Consider the following 19,240-nt stretch of genomic DNA (forward strand, 5'->3'; position numbering starts at 1 on the left):
TGTGTGTGTGTGTGTGTGTGTGTGTGTGTGTGTGTGTGTGTGTGTGTGTGTGTGTGAAACATGTAACATCTGTTGTGGGGCACACACATGCACACATACAGTAGCATATTGCTTTTGCAGTATATCCTGAGTGAACATTTAGCTGACAAGAAATGTTGGCATGCTACATGTAACTGTAACAACATAAGTATATTGCAATTTATGTTCAGCTGTTTAGTTTTGTTCGGAAAATAATAAACATTTAAAATAATTCAGCCCTTTTCATTTTTATGTCAAAACATACGTTTAACAGCTGTGCCATTGTTGCTACAGAGCAATGAATCTGAACTTAAAACCTGTTGTACAAAAATTACTTTGTATTTGTCCAATGACATCCATCCTTTGTTCTGTAAAACCTGCCCAGCACATGCTAAAGTCATTACTGTCTCTGCTTGAAAAGATGCTCATGCTGTAAGCATTATGCCAGCACTTCTGCTGCAGGAGGAAATCTGGCCTGACGCCTCTTCTGTAACTCAACCTGTTTGGTGAGCTGACAGTGCCGGCAGTCATTAGCCTAATCACATTCAAATTATTCACTCGGAGGCACTAATTTATCAGAAAGTGTTGGGGAACCGAGAAGAGAGGCAGTGGAAAAAAAGGTTTTAAAAAGAAAAAGTGTCAGTGTGAAGATGATATGTATATCCATTGAAAAAGACTAGTATTGCTAGCAGATGATGTGCTATGCTTCCAAAGGCCTGTTATGACAAACAAGTTTGTAGTGATCTGATACCTCAGTCACAGAAACTCTGGCACTGGAGATATGTGGGTTTGGAGGATGAGAGCTGCAGATTCATAGTGCTCGAGGGGGTAAGTTGTGACTAAATCAGTTTGTCTTACATCCAGTCAGTGCGGCAGAGATGGCCAAGTTGCTGAAAGCATTCCTGATGTCTTTGCAAGTGTACATTTGTATTTTCTAGCATGCTTGAGTTTTATTTTCATGCACATATTTTGCATGTAAGCATGCGTGTGTGTGTTGATGAGCAGCCTTTAGGGTCCATTATACTTGTGACAGCCCCACAGCAGGAACAGCCAGCCATATAACTTATGAAAGCAGTTTAAAGCTAAATTGAATCCACAACTTATGAATTATTAAACTTATTACACCTCTGTGAAGATCTCTAGACTCTGAGACACAACAACAATGGCCTCCTTTTAACTGTTACTGCTGGGAAGAGAACTGATTTCTAAGCATTTCCAGTGGGACAGCACTGCATATTTGAAATTGTTAGAAGCCAGGAAATTGTGTCATTGTTAGAGGATATCACTTTATATATTGCTGAACTGTTTCTTGTAAAGACATCAAATGGTCGATAAAGGTAAAACTACAAGCTATATATAAAAGCTTCGCTTTAAATATGCTACCATGGATTTTTAAAATATTTTATGTTCTATGGAAATATTAATTTTTGTAATTGTGCTTTGCATAAATGCATGTGACACATTAATTAAGGTTAAAGATACAATGAAGTTTTTTACAATAAAATTTCCATCCATCCATCCATCCATCCATCTTCATCCGCTTTATCCGGGGCCGGGTCGCGGGGGCAGCAGCCTAAGCAGAGAAACCCAGACCTCCCTCTCCCCAGCCACCTCCTCCAGCTTATCTGGGGGAACACCAAGGCGTTCCCAGGCCAGCCGAGAGATATAATCTCTCCAGCATGTCCTGGGTCTGCCCCGGGGCCTCCTCCCGGTGCAATATGCCCGGAACACCTCACCCAGGAGGCGCCCTGGAGGCATCCTTGTCAGATGCCCAAACCACCTCAGCTGCTCCTTTCGATGTGGAATAGCAGCTGCTCTACTCTGAGCCCCTCCCGGATGGCCGAACTTCTCACCCTATCTCTAAGGGAGAGGCCAGCACTATACACAGTGCAGGTAGAGCACCGCTTTCCCCTCCTGATACGCCTGACAGTTTGCCAGAATCTCTTCGAGGCAGTCTGAAAGTCTTTTTCCATGGCCTCTCCGAACTCCTCCCTCACCCGAGTTTTTGCTTCAGCCACTGCCCGAGCTGCGTTCCGCTTGGGCTGTCGATACCTGTCGGCTGCCTCCGGAGTCCCACAGGCTAACCAAGCCCGATAGGACTCCTTCTTCAGCCTGGTGGCTCCCTTCACCTCTGGTGTCCACCATTTGGTTCGGGGCTCAATGCAGCAGCTTCAGCAATGGAGATGCTGAACATGGTCCATTCGGACTCAATGTCCCCAGTATCCCTCGGAATGCTGTTGAAGCTCTGCCGGAGGTGTGCGTTGAAGATCTCGTGGACTGGGGCCTCTGCTAGACGTTCCCAGCACACGCTTACTACACGTTTAAGTGCACCGGGTCTGTCTAGCATCCTCCCCCGCCACCTGATCCAACTCACCACCAGGTGGTGATCAGTTGACAGCTCAGCCCCTCTCTTTACCCGAGTGTCCAGAACATATGGTCGCACGTCTGGTGATACGATTACAAAATTGATCATCGACCTGCGGCCTAGAGCGTCCTGGTGCCACGTGCACTTATGGACACTCTTCTGTTTGAACAAGGTGTTCGTTATGGCCAAACTGTGATTTGCACAGAAGTCCAATAACAAAACACCGCTCGGATTCAGATCAGGGAGGCCGATCCTCCCAAACACGCCCCTCCAGGTCTCGCTGTTGTTACCCGCGTGAGCATTGAAGTCTCCCAGCAGGACAACAGAGTCTCCGGGTGGAGCACCTTCCAGCACCCCACCCAGGTACTCTAAACTGCCACTCGGCGCATAAGCGCAGATGACAGTCAGGATCCGTTCCCCGACCCTAAGGCGGAGGGAACAAACCCTCTCATCCACCGGGAAGAACCCCAACGTACCAGCAGCAAGCCGAGGGGATATTAGCATACCCACCCTAGCCCGCCGCCTCTCATTAGGGTAAACTCCAGACTGAGACAGAGTCCAGCCCCTCTCCAGGAGACTGGTTCCAGAGCCCAAGCCATGTGTAGAGGTGAGCCCGACTATATCTAGCCAGTACCTCTCAACCTCACGCACTAACTCACCAGAGAGGTGACATTCTATGTCCCAATTGGCAGCGGGGGATTGGTCCGCCAGGGCCTCCGCTCCTGGCCACCACCCGGCACACAATAAAATTTAGTTCACCAATTTGTTTAAAGGCCAAAGCCTTGACAGTGAAGGAGTTATGCATATGTTGAATAAACAACATAAACATTGTAACTAATTATGATATTTAGACACAGAAAAAGGATAGATACGCAAGCTCAAAAACATAAAACACATAAAAAAAAAACCCCCACACCAACTCATATGCTGACCTAACCTTTCTGCTCTTTCATGTTGTAAACTGAATGAGCCATTAGTCAACTGTGCAAACCGCCAGACCAATGTATAGATTTTAATTCTATTAAAAATGAATGGAGTTTCTGCACTCACAGGCGTACACTTGTAGTGATTAAAAAGGGTTTATGTGTACTTATATCCTTCTACCTGAAATGTGTTTCTGCTCCTACTCCTACAGGACTATTTTTAGTCCTGTCAGTATCAGGGAAGGTAGATGTCACAGGAAACTCGCTACCACACAGGAAGACACTAGCAGCAATGTGGCAACCAGAGATCATAGAATGTCAATAAATTTAGGAACATGTAGTGACAACAATAAAAAAATGTGTTGATCCTGGTGGAATTGAATATAGAATACTTTCTGAACTGTCTGAACATGATGTTACTTTTGCCTCTGGTGATTAAAATAAAACTTAGAGCACTTACTCTGACCCTTAGCATTAGGCCTGCCCAGTGTGAAGACTGACAACATACAGAGATTTCTTGACATATTAGTAAAATATAGAAAGCAAATACCGTGTTAATTTGGCTGTTAAAGTAATATGTCACACAATCGTTAATTCTGGCCAGCTAACGTTTGCGGTTTCTTTGGTACTGTTACAAATGTTTTTTAAGTGCTTACTCTGCTAATGGTAGTAAGCTGATTTAAAATGTTGCTCTGGAACAGCATTACAAATATGCATTTATTTTGGAAAATTGTCTAAGACATTTATGTTTAAGCTGTGGCATAATTGTGCCTGGTTTTAATGCAACTTCTGAATTAGAGTATGAAAATAACTGGGAAGTGGTTTATGAATTGTTAAACTTATCCCATCCCTCCGATGGAGCAGAGGTTGTAAAGTAGGACACATCCTTTCCCTTCAGAGTCACAACAACAACAACAAGCTCAGCTCTGCTGTCGCAGCTGCTGTCAAACTAAGTTAAAGAGTGTGGGTTAGCAAAGTACTTAATATCCTTAATATATCATAGATGAGTCCTTAAAATATGTGCATTAATATAATTGTACTCAATAATAGATTGAAAAGGAAAAGCAGATTTATAGTAAAAAAAAAATTAATGATTCCTTACACAAAAGCTCTATATTCGTTCTATGGTAGAAAAGAAAAGAGCAGCTTCGATTTATTTGCATTATTGTGTGATACTAGTGCCAAAAGGACATTATGATGCATCAAATACATATATTTAGTGATATTCAGTTATATCTGCAATCATTTCTGGCCCCTCTTTGTTCTTCTTCATAAAAAGCAGAAAGACATTCCTGGACAATTCATGCAGAGCCAAATTAATTTTGCAGATATGTATAAAAAAGAAAAGTTGCAGTCACGCTGTCAGCGGGTGGCTCACTTGTAGATAGAGCACATTGACACCACCTACAGGCAGAATTACTATTATCTTTGTTAGCTAGACAGGAATTAAAACTGGAAACTGCAGCTGTGCAACTGGTTCATATTCATGATCACATCATTGATATTGTATTCAAAAAGTACTTTCTTTATTGGCAGAACCTCCCAATTAAAAAGGAAAGTGGTTACTGCAAGTATGTAGACAGGCAGGCATTGTGACATTTAATTTAAGTTTCTATACAAGATTCCCTCCTGTGCTTTTAATTTAGGAACAAAAAAAGAACAGCTTTAGAAAGCTGTGGTGATCTGAGCAGAAGAAAAAATAAAATATTAAATGTCTTCTAGATATTTGCCAGAAAGTCTCTGCCGCAGACTATAAAGCATGACATCTGTTCCCCCAAATGTGACATATAGTGTTGGCCTCTGTTTCATTGTCCAAACTGGCAGGAGACTTCCTTCAACAGCTCTTCTGGGTATTTGCCAATGTGTCAACCTACTTAAAGTTAGTTAAAGTGACAGTGTGTAGGTAACTGGAAAATCTCCCTTACATGTAATCTTCACATAGTAGTGTGCAAAACTGATGCAATTTCAGTTGTAGTACGGAGATTACAAATGTGGGGTGGTTTTTTTTCAACATTTTACACAGCATTTCTTTAAAAAAAAAAAAACTCTTACAAGGGAGAAAATTCCCTCGAAGAAGCATTTAGAGAATATTTGCAGCTCTAAAGGCAGGAAGGCCAACTGTGTTTGCATCTGTTCAGTTGGGGCATGAAACCCCTTTGATCCTTAAGGAAAAAAAAGATTGATAGAAGTAACAGATGCAGTGCTGCAGGCTTGTCTTTACATTCTCAGTCATGGATTAGCTATCAGACATTTTTGTTGTACCTCTCAGAATCATCATCAGATATGCTCAGACCAGTGTCAACTGAAACTGGGAGCAGAAACCATTACTCAACAGTACCATCACTGACAAGCAATACAATTTACGGAAGCTGTGTACAGGTGTGAATGAGAGTGTGAATGAAATGATATATCTGAATAACAAAGTCCAAACCAAAAACAAAAGAGCTTTGTGATCATCTTATGGTCATAAACTAATGTGCAGGGGTATTATTATGTTGCTACAAATTTCATATATTCAGTATCACATGTGAGAAGTTTGGGAGGACACCACAGTCAGTTAAGATATGAAATGTGATTCCTGTGTTGAAAGTGAGCTAAAAAGGTGCCGACAGTGTTAGCATGATTGCTTTTCTAAACAGGTCTTTAGGTGTATGGTTACAGTATATAAGCACCATTAATAAATGGAATTTTTTGGTCTTTTATGTAGTTATTCGTTTGTGGTGTCCTTCATTATTTGTGTTGAGGACTTTCTGTTGAGTCAGATAGCCATACGTACAGTGCACCCCAAGCAAACCTGATAATTCATCCTCGGGTTCGTCTGTGAAGGTTCTCAGTCATCCAGGTCATCGTAGTCTAAAACTCAGGAGGGTTCTCTTCAAGCACGACATCCCAGTGTACTTCAGACCCAGCAACACACTCAGACAAAAACTGGTTCACCCGAAAGACAAAACTCCTAAACACAAACTTAACAATGTGGTGTATGCTGTACAGTGCAGCGAGGAATGCCCAGACCTCTACATTGGAGAGACCAAACAGCCACTTCACAAGCGCATGGCACAACATAGAAGAGCCACCTCCACAGGACAAGACTCAGCAGTCCATCTGCATCTTAAGGATAAAGGTCACTCTTTCGAGGATGCCAATGTTCACATTTTGGACAGAGAGGACAGATGGTTTGAAAGAGGAGTGAAAGAAGCCATCTATGTCCACTGTGAGCGACCATCTTTGAACAGAGGCGGTGGTTTACGACACCAACTGTCTGCCATCTATAATCCAGTTTTGAGATCCCTCCCCAGACGCCTTAACGCCCACTCACATCCTGGGCCATCTGACCTCAGGAAATCACATGATAAGGTGGGGCCAGGTTTCACAATGAGCTCACCCGAAACCCTGGCTGATTGGGACCCACACCCGCTTTCACACCTTGGCTCATGTGATTAGGTAGAGGATCATCAGGGGGTCCTTTGTCCCTCTTTGGGGGGAAACTCCCACTGGGTTTAAATCTGGGACTCTCCACCATTTGACCTTAGAACTGAAGAAGCTTCTCTGATGAGAGGTGAAACGTCTTCAAGCAACTCAAAGAAGTCCAGACGCTTTTCTTTCCAAGCTCCTTAGACCATCCTCGGGTTGATATAAACTAATCATTTTTGCCTTCACAGCAAATATTGAGCTTTAACTGTTCCAAAATAAATTTAAAAATACTAAAGTTCAATTCTGTTTCTCTTTTCTCTTTAGATGATGGACCATATGGGAAAACTAAGGATATCTCTGGACCAGAGCATACCATGGCCTCAAGAAGACACAGCATACCTGGTAAGTGGCCAACACCAACTACCACTAGCTACATACCTATAAATTTCTATACAGGGAGTGCAGAATTATTAGGCAAGTTGTATTTTTGAGGAATAATTTTATTATTGAACAACAACCATGTTCTCAATGAACCCAAAAAACTCATTAATATCAAAGCTGAATGTTTTTGGAAGTAGTTTTTAGTTTGTTTTTAGTTTTAGCTATTTTAGGGGGATATCTGTGTGTGCAGGTGACTATTACTGTGCATAATTATTAGGCAACTTAACAAAAAACAAATATATACCCATTTCAATTATTTATTTTTACCAGTGAAACCAATATAACATCTCCACATTCACAAATATACATTTCTGACATTCAAAAACAAAACAAAAACAAATCAGCGACCAATATAGCCACCTTTCTTTGCAAGGACACTCAAAAGCCTGCCATCCATGGATTCTGTCAGTGTTTTGATCTGTTCACCATCAACATTGCGTGCAGCAGCAACCACAGCCTCCCAGACACTGTTCAGAGAGGTGTACTGTTTTCCCTCCTTGTAAATCTCACATTTGATGATGGACCACAGGTTCTCAATGGGGTTCAGATCAGGTGAACAAGGAGGCCATGTCATTAGTTTTTCTTCTTTTATACCCTTTCTTGCCAGCCACGCTGTGGAGTACTTGGACGCGTGTGATGGAGCATTGTCCTGCATGAAAATCATGTTTTTCTTGAAGGATGCAGACTTCTTCCTGTACCACTGCTTGAAGAAGGTGTCTTCCAGAAACTGGCAGTAGGACTGGGAGTTGAGCTTGACTCCATCCTCAACCCGAAAAGGCCCCACAAGCTCATCTTTGATGATACCAGCCCAAACCAGTACTCCACCTCCACCTTGCTGGCGTCTGAGTCGGACTGGAGCTCTCTGCCCTTTACCAATCCAGCCACGGGCCCATCCATCTGGCCCATCAAGACTCACTCTCATTTCATCAGTCCATAAAACCTTAGAAAAAACAGTCTTGAGATATTTCTTGGCCCAGTCTTGACGTTTCAGCTTGTGTGTCTTGTTCAGTGGTGGTCGTCTTTCAGCCTTTCTTACCTTGGCCATGTCTCTGAGTATTGCACACCTTGTGCTTTTGGGCACTCCAGTGATGTTGCAGCTCTGAAATATGGCCAAACTGGTGGCAAGTGGCATCTTGGCAGCTGCACGCTTGACTTTTCTCAGTTCATGGGCAGTTATTTTGCGCCTTGGTTTTTCCACACGCTTCTTGCGACCCTGTTGACTATTTTGAATGAAACGCTTGATTGTTCGATGATCACGCTTCAGAAGCTTTGCAATTTTGAGACTGCTGCATCCCTCTGCAAGATATCTCACTATTTTTGACTTTTCTGAGCCTGTCAAGTCCTTCTTTTGACCCATTTTGCCAAAGGAAAGGAAGTTGCCTAATAATTATGCACACCTGATATAGGGTGTTGATGTCATTAGACCACACCCCTTCTCATTACAGAGATGCACATCACCTAATATGCTTAATTGGTAGTAGGCTTTCGAGCCTATACAGCTTGGAGTAAGACAACATGCATGAAGAGGATGATGTGGACAAAATACTCATTTGCCTAATAATTCTGCACTCCCTGTAATGTGTAATTTTCTGTCTGTCACTTTCTCTCTTGTTCTCTGTCTGTGTTTTTTAAGGTATATCCTAAAAATTCTGTTTAAAGGGGTGTAGCCAGTAGCCAATGCTTTAAAAAAATGTATTTCTTGGAAATTACCAATGGTCACAATTAAACTTGGTCTTCTAAAGTAAACATCTTACCTAAGAAAGCTTTCTAAGGTTTTTTTTGGCTGCTTTTCTAGAAAGCACACATTTATATCTGAGTCATGACTAACCAAAGTGGTCCAAAACTACACATTTAGTCGAGCTGATGACTAATACTGATTTTTTTTTCCCCTTAGCTCTTTTTAGCTGTTTTATAACCTCCTCATTATTGATGATTACCCAACAATACACTATAATTGACAACATGAATGAAAACTGTAATTTATGACTCGTCAAAGGTTGAGAGCCTTCAGTTATATTTTCATCATCTTTTCATTAACTTCTTCTAGGCTTAAGGAATCTTTCAAAAAGAATTGTTTTCTGCTTGTTTCCCCGTGAAGTTTTAAATAGGTCTATTATTAGTATTATTATTATTCTGTGTTATGTATCTGTGACCTCTTTCTGATCATCTTTTAGGTCACATCTTTATCAATTTGTACATAAGTCAGAACTTAGGTCACTTTGCTTGCTTTTAAAATTAAGAATTTTTTTTAAATTATTTTAAATTTTAAAATAATTATTATTATTATTGTATTTTAAGTGTTTCCGTTTATCTCATCATTATTACATGTACAGTAATACTCCTCCCATTTCTCTGTAGTACATCAATCATTCTACAAGTTTTCTTTTGTGCAGTATAAAAATCATTCTACAGGATCAAAACTTTATGAATTCCAACATCCTCAGTTCTGCAGCTTTGCAGAAAAAAACATTAGTGATGGATTCTCTTCAGAAAATGTTCACATCATCCAGACTACATTTGGAAAAGCGTTGCTTTTATGCAAATGTGAGTAGCACAAGGACTAATGAATGAATGAGTGCCTTTCTGCTAATAATGTGCATGTCCCTGTATATGCTGCATAATGCCTATCAGAGATAACTGTGGTGTGAAGCACTTCACTGATCCTGAGTGTTGCCTGAGGGATGTACCTAATCTAGGCATCTATCACACAAAAGCTTTATCTCATCTGCTTGTGTGTTGATGTGTTTTTGTGTATGGGAATGCTTCTGTGCGCTCATGGTGTATGTAAATGGTAATGATACAAATAGACAAATGGGAAGGCAACACCATGTCATGACAGCTCTGGGGTTTTAGTTTACTTATTACTTTGGTAAAGGCTTATTCATCTCCCAAGATTCCCCTGGCTGTTTTGAACCAAATTCCTTAGCCTTTTCATGAACCTAGAAAGTCTTACATTTTTCTTACTCATGCCATTTTTTTTGACCAGTAATAATTACTCCCATCATGACTTAACCAAACTCAATCGGCCTTATATGTTTTAGAATACCGAAAAAAATGACACAACTTCAACTCACTCTAAAAATAGTTTTTTAATAAGTGTTGGAATTTTGATGGAATTCTCATGAATGTTGTTCTTTGGTTCATGGAGTAGTCTATTTAGGTGTTTAGGGAATATTGCATTAAGTAGTTCTTCTGCATTACACAGTTCTTTTGTCCTCATGTTGAAAAAGTCAGAGTGGTCCACCAATCCTTGATCCTTCTTTCAGAGGATTCATTAGAGTTTTAACTGTGCACAACAGCTATTTCGAAGTTAATGAAGTAACATTATTGGTCAAGAAAATGTAGTATATTTTGTGGACAGTTTTTTCAAATAATTATACTTACTAAATTATTTGTTTGTTTGCTTTTTTGTTTGATTGTTTGTTTAATAAGGACAGTTAGAGTTGCAGATTCTGTAAAATATAACGTTTTAGCAGCAAAGTATATTAGGTGCAGTGTTGATTACTTTTGTTAATTTCTCAGCTGGAAGTGAAAATTGATCTAAGTCAAGTCAAGTCAAGTCAAGTCAAGTTTATTTATAGAGCACATTTAAAAACAACCAAGGCTGACCAAAGTGCTGTACAGTAAATACAGATAAAAATACAATAAAACACAATTTCGTAGTAACACCTCGCTGATAAAAATAAAATAAAAAATAATAAAACAAATAAATTAAACCTTTCTAAAAGCCAATGAAAAGAGGTGAGTTTTAAGAGCGGTTTTAAAAGTTTCTAGGCTTTTGGAGAGTCTGACGTGAGGAGGTAAGACTGTTCCACAGTCTGGGTGCAGCCACAGCAAACGCCCTCTCTCCCTTTGTCTTTAATTTATACCTGGGAACATCTAAAAGCATCAGGTCGGCTGACCTCAAAGATCTCCTGGGGCGATAAGTACTAAGGAGTTCTGACAGGTAAGAAGGTGCAGTGCCATTTAAAACCTTAAAAGCCAGCAGTAAGATTTTAAAATCAATCCTAAAGGCAACTGGGAGCCAGTGGAGAGAGCAGAGAACCGGAGTGATGTGGTCTCTTTTTTTTGAACCGGTCAACAGGCGAGCGGCAGCGTTCTGCACCAGTTGAAGGCGATGTAGACAGGAACGATCTAGGCCAGCATAGAGGGAATTGCAGTAGTCTAGCCGTGAAGTAATAAAAGCATGGACCACTCTTTCTAGATCGTTCCTGCAAAGGTAAGACTTGACTTTGGCTAAAATCCGCAAATGATAAAAAGATCCCTTAACTACAGAGCTGATTTGTTTATCAAGTTTAAAAGCATTGTCAAAAATAACACCAAGACTCTTAATGGAAGAAGTGCAATCGGAGGTTAGGGGTCCCAAAAAGTCAAGAGAGAAGTTGGGATCTAAACTTCTGCTTTCTGCTGGTGTACTTTAACCTTTAAAGACCTTTTCATCCCTGCCAGGAAGTCTTCAAGTGGAGTGACAACAAGAGACAAAGGGCACTCCTAATTATTATTATCTGATTCTTATCTTGTCTGAAATTCACATTACGTTTTAGTCATTTCAGCTCTTTTAAGCCAACACGAGATCAGTGTCTCACTCAAGGACAAACAGGAACAATTGTCTTAGTTGTTTTTTATCTTTTAGAAACTATTAAAGCTTTAATCCAGGAATTGGAATGAATGAACAGACACTAACCACTTATTCCTCTCCTGTATTTTGTATGTTTGAGTGTGGCTACATATGTCTGTGTACACATCCCTGTGTGTGTATTGGTATGTCCTTCCCTCTGCCCGTATTGTGTGTGTATTGTTTTTATGTGCGTGTGTGTGTGTGTTTGGTTAGAAGCTCTGCGGGGGGTGACTATGGTGGAGCTGGTGAAGAAAGAAGGCAGCACACTGGGCCTCACCATCTCAGGAGGAACTGATAAGGATGGAAAACCACGTGTATCAAACTTACGACCTGGAGGACTGGCAGCCAGGTGAGTGAAACACAGTCAACCTCTAAGATGAGGAGGAATACATAGATTCAGACTGTCTTGATATTCAGCAATATTCTGTACCATAAATGGGTCATTTTATAAAAGGAAAAAGAAACATGTGGTTAAAGCCTTTCTCATTTGTGCAAGCCTTTACATCTTTTTGTCCCTTCTTTATGCAGGAGTGACCAGTTAAATGTTGGGGACTACATCAAATCCGTGAATGGGATCAATCTGACCAAACTGCGGCACGAAGAGATAATCAGCTTATTGAAAAATGTAGGAGAGAGGGTTCTGCTGGAGGTGGAGTATGAACTGCCCCCCACAGGTATGTATTTGTACAGCTAGGCTGGTTGTTTCTACGTGATTTATAAAGTTGTTAAGATATGAGTTAGTGATGTCAGTAAGGTCCTATCCAATATCACATTAGAAATTGCCGGATACTGGAATGAATATTGTAATTCTGAATAGAAAAGTAAATGTAAATGACAGCTAGATACAGACAAAACTCGCATGTCACCCCAAGGTCTCACTATGTATAGTATATACTACTTCTTCATTGATACTGAACATTGGCGCTAGATATTGATACATTTGTTTACTTGCTAAGAGACAGCTTCTTCATTCATTTAAATGATTAAACTCTTGGCACAGTCTCCTGTCTTTACTGTACTTCTCAATCATAGGAATTTACTGATAGTCATTTTATAGCTTTAGATTATTTAACGTTATAAAACTTTGTCCTGTGTCATCTGAACAATATTTATACTGCTGGATCTATTACACTTGTCTATTTTATTTTATCTGCAGCACATGCTGAGGAAACACACACAGGAAAAATAATTTCATTTGAACATGTCCACCCTGTAAAATAACTAAATGAAAAGATTTGTTGAAAAGACATCTGTTCATGTCACTGAAAAGATTCCCACAAAAAGACAAGCTATTAGTTAAATTGGATAGAAAAGTAAAAAGGATACTTTTCCTCCTCAACACCTCTCCAAACAGCACAATACAAACCAAGGATCTTCTTACAAGAAAGCAGTGCCAAATGTTGCTCTACCAATGTGCCCTACAGACTCCCCAGAGGCCTGCTCAGCTATACTCACAGTGCAGCACACAATGTGACATAACCCAATTAAAAACAAAGTCTACATGAAGCTATAGAGATGATACAAATGAGGGGGTTTTAATATTTAAAAGGAAAAATGCTCTATGGGAATGGCATTTAACTAGATTATTTGCTGAGAAGACAACTTTTCATTTTTCAACCAAATTGAGCTGTACAGTGTTGTATTTTGATAGGCTGTGGCTAGCTGAATAGATTTGCCTCAGAAAACAACACTGATGGATGTTTGAACCTTCAACATCTCTCTTCAGAACATTATTTTCATTTTAGGATATTTAATTTTACGATAATAAGTGTAGTTTTTAAGTATAGAAATTTAAGGGAATCCTGAATTGACACTCAAATACCATGCATAGTTTAATACAGGAGTGTTTTTGTTTTGTTTTGTAGTGCAGTGTAATTGAAGAGCATTCAAGTAATTATTATTGTTTAATTGTTCTACATTAAATATCAGTGCTCTAATGTCATGATGTAAACTTCAGGTTATGCTGATACATTTTACTTGTGCCAGATTAATCCCTCAATTCTCTCTTTCTTTCTCTCTCTCTGTGTTTCTGTGTGTGTGTTTCTTGACTCAAAGCACCAGACAGCACCTCAGGGGTTATATCAAAGACAATTGACATCTGTTTGCACAAAGAAGGGAACAGTTTTGGATTCGTCATGAGAGGTATCTGTCACTTAAAAAAAGCCCATTACTGTATGTTTTTTTATGGTTATGCACTTAGTTAGAAGTAACATATTAGTGAAATGGTGTCATCTACACTACATTGAACTGTTGGCAATATATTGTACAGCAGCTGTTCCCATATTTATTAGAAAGGAATTTTGTCTATGCTTAGTAAATATATGAATAAATTAGTTAATTATACTACTCATTCTACTGAGAGGAATATTTTTGAACTGCCACCTTGTGATGGTTGTAGTTTGGCAGTGTTAATGTTAACCTCCTAGGACCTGGCATCCACATATCTGCACATCACATTTTGGGTTGTCTAGACCAAAAAGAAAGACAACATCACTCCCCTTGCTTTGTTTTTGTCGGTTCATCTAAATTTGTATTTAAAGATCTGAAGTTTACATTTTAATATTCGATTTTCTCAACAAATGATACATTAAAAGCATTTTAGGATAAGGGTAAAAAAATGCTGTATCACATTTTTATTTACTGCAATGTAGATAAATAAATAAGTAAATATTAAGCTGATGTGGTATTTCTTTGTAATGTGTCTCCAGAATTTAGTGTAAAGAGCTTTGCCCTGCTCCTCTTACAGGCGGTACCCATGAGGACTGGCACAAATCACGCCCTTTAGTGGTCACCTATGTCAGGCCAGGAGGCCCAGCAGACAGGTACTGAATGCATGATTAAACAAGAATAACTGGCACACATGTAGGTGATGAATGGACGAATAGACTGACAATGAATGGAAAATGGTAGGGCCATTTTCCTGGCATGGTTTGGGTCTGCAGTGTCACTGCAAGCCAATGCACTTGGTCTAAGTGATGATACCTTTCTATCCTGATAGCAGTGGTCTCTTCAAGGATGGTATAGCCCCCATTCATCCTGAGGGGTCACTCAATGGCTTGATAAGTATAAAAATATATGAAATGCATTCTATGATCTCTGCAGGCACTTGATTTAAAGTCAGTTGAACATCTATGGGAGACTTTGTGCCGTCTAGTTAGACTGTGTTCTCCAATACCTACAAAACACACCAAATAACAGAATATCCTTTCTGAGAACGGTATCTTATCCCTTAAACAGAATTACAAAGAATCACTACCAAGGTGCATTTAAACTGGCGGTGCATAATGGTGGAAGAACTCATTAAGACCTGCCATGTTGGATTTTCATTTATGCCCTTTAATGCATTTGCATTCACACATATGCATCAATATGTGTGAATGCAAATACTCCAGCACAGTTACACTGACATATCTAAACAAACATAAAAAACACATGAAATACCCAGAAATAGAGATTATTTAGTCATTTTGGAAGGTGAAAAGGGCAATGTCTTCCCATTAAAAATAATGTCTGGGAGAAATAAAAGCCAGACAAGAAGTGGCCTCCATTGAGTGTAAACTAACAACAGCACAGCTCAACCCATTCCCGTCGGGAGTCTGGGAGATTTGTCTGTGCCTTCATGCGAATAGACCCCAAGGATAATGGTGTCATTTCCAGTGACCGTCACTGGTATGTCGACAGTTATGTGTTACTCATAGCTGCAATGGCATGAATCATCGTATCCTTTTAATGTTGTCATCATGTGTCTGTCTCAGGCTTGATGTTTAAGTCATAATACGACATTTTCATATACATGTCAGCTTTGCTACTGTTTAACTGATCTCACACAGTAATAATTAAACCATCTAGAAATGGTGTAAATAATATTGTTTTAGAAATAAAACTAATTTCCATGTTTAAAATGGATATAGATATACATATACAGATATCCATAACTGTGATGGCCAAAGAAAGTCCACCATTTATAGAAAGTCAGACCTCATATATTCTGGTGGAGGTGTGTTTGTGAGGTTTTCTTTCAAACTGTTTTTAAAGTTAAAAGCACAAAAGTCATTAAAAAAGACAAAAGAAAAGCAGTTTGGTTTTTCAGTCGGTGTGCTTCAAAGGACTTCAGTTCAACGAATTGATTGAATGTGAAAATTATGTGATTACAAGTGAATCACTGAGCTTTAAGAGTGATCTGCTGTCACCCACCATCATTAAAACACAAAATAGGAAAGCCATTTATTACACAATAAGGACCACTGAGCCTGTTTTAGAGGTTTGTAATAAAGCAATATCTTACATCTGATTGTCACACATCAACACTAGCATTAGGCAAACTTCAGCACCCAACATTTCCAATTTTGAAGAACATGATTGACTCAGCTGTCCCTTTTCAACAAAACATTGGAATATAACCTTCTTCTCTGATCACTTAGCAGCTGCAATCATTTCCTCCTAGAAATTCGAACTGTAAGTTGCTATTTTTATTCTGACAGGTCCTGTTTTGAGATTGCTCTGCAGCAATATTTAAAGCAGATGCAAAAGTGCCAAAGTACTAAGCTTGAGTACTTAATGCCTCGTCTTTCTACTGATTAAGATATTTTACAGTTTCGTTTGATTCATAAGGGCTTGATTGTTGCTGTAAATCCATCTTAGATTTGTCAAAGCGACTGCTGACCCATCAGATATATAATGATGTTGCCAAATTGGTCATTTGTATATACAGAAGTGTAAACCTTCATCAAATAATCACACATTACACGGCCTTACAGAGTGACTGAACCTTCACTAGTTCACAGACAGAACTGGCAGACCAGGACAAAGATTAAAGATTAAATTCTTACTATTGAGTTATTTCACCCTGAAGCTCATCTAATACCGTTCTAAAGAAAATCGTCTTCAAAATGTGGGTCAGTCCTGGGGAAACGAATGAGATATTCATGCTGTTTTATATCCCATTTATATGCCAATTGGGAAAAAAAAACTTAATCCACAGCACCATACAGTCCCAGGAGTGTCTACATTTTTAGAATTACCCAGTGGGAATTAAAGTGCCTTCTCTGAAAGTGTTAGAGATCCATGGTGTTTTTTACAGGACCACAAAGAAACTGCTTTCACTTCATTGTCAGATACAGATAGAAAGATACCCTGCAGGTCTAAAAACAGGTTAAATATCAGTCAAGTTCTAAAAGCTTATCTGTTTCAATCAACATATGGTAGAACCTTTAAATTTTAAATTCCCTGAAATTTTCCTGGAATCACCTGTTGGTATTGTACCTTTTCATGTGCTTATCCGACACCCTGTATGTACCATGTATGTTATTCTGCACCAATATTGAAAACCGATGAAAAATGTGTAAATCTGTCAAGAAATACTCCTGTCACATGGAGTAATTCCTGCCACAATAGAGCCTTCGGGGTTATAGCTTAGCTCGCATCATGTTGAAAGGCTTCAGGGCAATCAGCATCCTGTTTGAAGACATCTGGCTGGTATGATTACAGCTCAGTGTTACTCGCACTCTGACATCAGCATAAAGCATCTATCAGTGCTCTGATGTGGCGCACTGCATTAAAAATTCAAAATGTTACACATCCATTTTTGTGGAAGTAAAAAATTGCCTAAACGGTCCTCCTGAGTGCCTCTAAAAACACAGAGGATCTCTCTGTATAAGTGTTTTTTGTTTGTTTGCTTTCGTTGTTGTTGTTTTTTTAACCAGGCACTGAAAACAGACCAACATTTTAAATGCTGAAGACATTTCATGCTGTTTCCATGTGTGTCCTTGATTTGAAATGAAGGTGAATTTTTTACTGCAAGTCTCAGACAGATAAGGGGAGAGAAAAGAGGATGATGAGATCACAAGACAATATTGTGGAAGTGAAAGTTAGGAGAAGAAAGAGGCTTGGATCTAGCTGGGCAGAAAGGAAATGAGCAAGATGAAGAACTAAGTAAAAGAACAAACAGGGCTGAGTGGAAGGAATGAAGAACACAGAATATGTTGGGAAAAAAAGGGAAGGTTTGGCATTTGATATTTCGTCATTTTTAACAGACATTATATGCTTGCTTTTGCAATATTTTCCTAGTGGCACAAGATAGGCAAATCTGAAGTCAGATTGAAATAGTGATGGTAAAAGGAATAGTGAAGAAGGACAATAAACTGTTGATGTGTTAAAATTAAACACGCTAGAATTTTATGGAAGAAAGAAAGCTGGAACTACATGCAAATTGTAATGTCCAATCCCTGTCTTCTGTAATCACTGTATCACAAAATCCAATGTCATTTTTTTGGATGTGTGTGCGTGTCTGCATGCAGAGAAGGTACCCTGCGCCCTGGCGATCGTCTCCTCAGTGTGGATGGTGTGCCACTACACAACGCAAACCACAGTGATGCTCTCAGTGTGTTGGCCCAATGTGGCCAGGAAGCCCTGTTCCAAATTGAGTACGATGTAACTATCATCGGTGAGTCCACATGTAGACACACAGACATATGCAAAAAAAAAAAAGCCAAAATAACAGAGAGAGACACAAATTGAAGCTTGCAGCAAAATTAATTTTTTCTCAAATGCCAGTGAAATTTTAAAAAATGTTTTTTTGGGGTTGATTCTTTAGTTGTGATTGCTGTTGATGTGTTGGCATTTTCTGCCACCTCACGCTAAGGTCTGCCTCATTTTTCTGGGTAAAACAGCTCAGTTTAACTTGCCCGAAAAGCACTGCAAGCAATCCCCTGCTAATCATGTCTGGTTATATTTTCAAGGACATATATGCTCTTAAACTTTTTCACTGTGCTGTTCTTGGTGAAACAGATATTTAAGGTATTTGTACTTTTCTAGATTACTCTAAGATCATTTTAAGACTGTAAGAAGCAGCAAGCAGTAAAAGGTCAAATTATTAAAATAACTTCATTCTTTCCCGTTCAGACTCACTGGCAAATGCATCTGGTCCACTGTTAGTGGAAATAGCCAAATCTCCAGGAGCAACACTAGGCATCACGCTGACTTCAGCCAATCATCAAAACAAACAGGTCATTGTCATCGACCGGGTTAAACCTGGCAGCGTGGTGGACAGGTATGTATCTACATGCTACTCATTCTCCAGGCATTCTCAGTGTTTAAAACCCACTGATGTCTTACAGACCCACAGGAAGTTTCCTTTGGTGTGGGAGCTGTGATGCCCTAGACAGTGAAATTAGTGCAACCAGCCTCAGTCTAACTTATCATATGTAAGAGAATCCTTGGTGTCACATTTAAACATGCTGGCTAACTGTAATTTTTCACTAAACAGAGTTAATATTCTTAGAAACACAACTGGCATGTATGTGTTTGCATACATGCCAGCTGTAGTTTTGCCTAGATTTACCCTTTAAGTTCTGAGTGAGTTTTGTTCTGTTAGCTGTCAAACTACAACAGAGGATGAAAGAAGCTCTGAGATGTTTCAGATATTAAGACAACATTGTAGCTCAGTACAGTTTAAATCCACAGTAA

The 19,240-nt window shown here is 39.5% G+C and overlaps 1 protein-coding gene across 5 annotated transcripts in view; it reads left to right on the forward strand.

Moving 5' to 3' along the window:
• Positions 1 to 19,240, forward strand: part of grip2b (glutamate receptor interacting protein 2b) — a 170,359-nt gene that overhangs the window by 111,125 nt on the left and 39,994 nt on the right. For 4 of the 5 annotated variants that reach the window (XM_042227026.1, XM_042227029.1, XM_042227030.1 and 1 more), the window contains exons 2-8: positions 7,042 to 7,119; positions 11,990 to 12,125; positions 12,305 to 12,450; positions 13,832 to 13,918; positions 14,523 to 14,598; positions 18,073 to 18,218; positions 18,677 to 18,824. In XM_042227026.1, the coding sequence (XP_042082960.1) occupies positions 7,042 to 7,119; positions 11,990 to 12,125; positions 12,305 to 12,450; positions 13,832 to 13,918; positions 14,523 to 14,598; positions 18,073 to 18,218; positions 18,677 to 18,824 (817 nt within the window). The remainder of the gene's footprint in view (positions 1 to 7,041; positions 7,120 to 11,989; positions 12,126 to 12,304; positions 12,451 to 13,831; positions 13,919 to 14,522; positions 14,599 to 18,072; positions 18,219 to 18,676; positions 18,825 to 19,240) is intronic. The other variant, XM_042227027.1, reaches the window with a different exon arrangement.

This window comes from Haplochromis burtoni, unplaced genomic scaffold (genome assembly GCF_018398535.1).
Source record: "Haplochromis burtoni strain Fernald_Lab_line unplaced genomic scaffold, NCSU_Asbu1 Contig_239, whole genome shotgun sequence".
In the NCBI taxonomy this organism is placed as follows: domain Eukaryota; kingdom Metazoa; phylum Chordata; class Actinopteri; order Cichliformes; family Cichlidae; genus Haplochromis; species Haplochromis burtoni.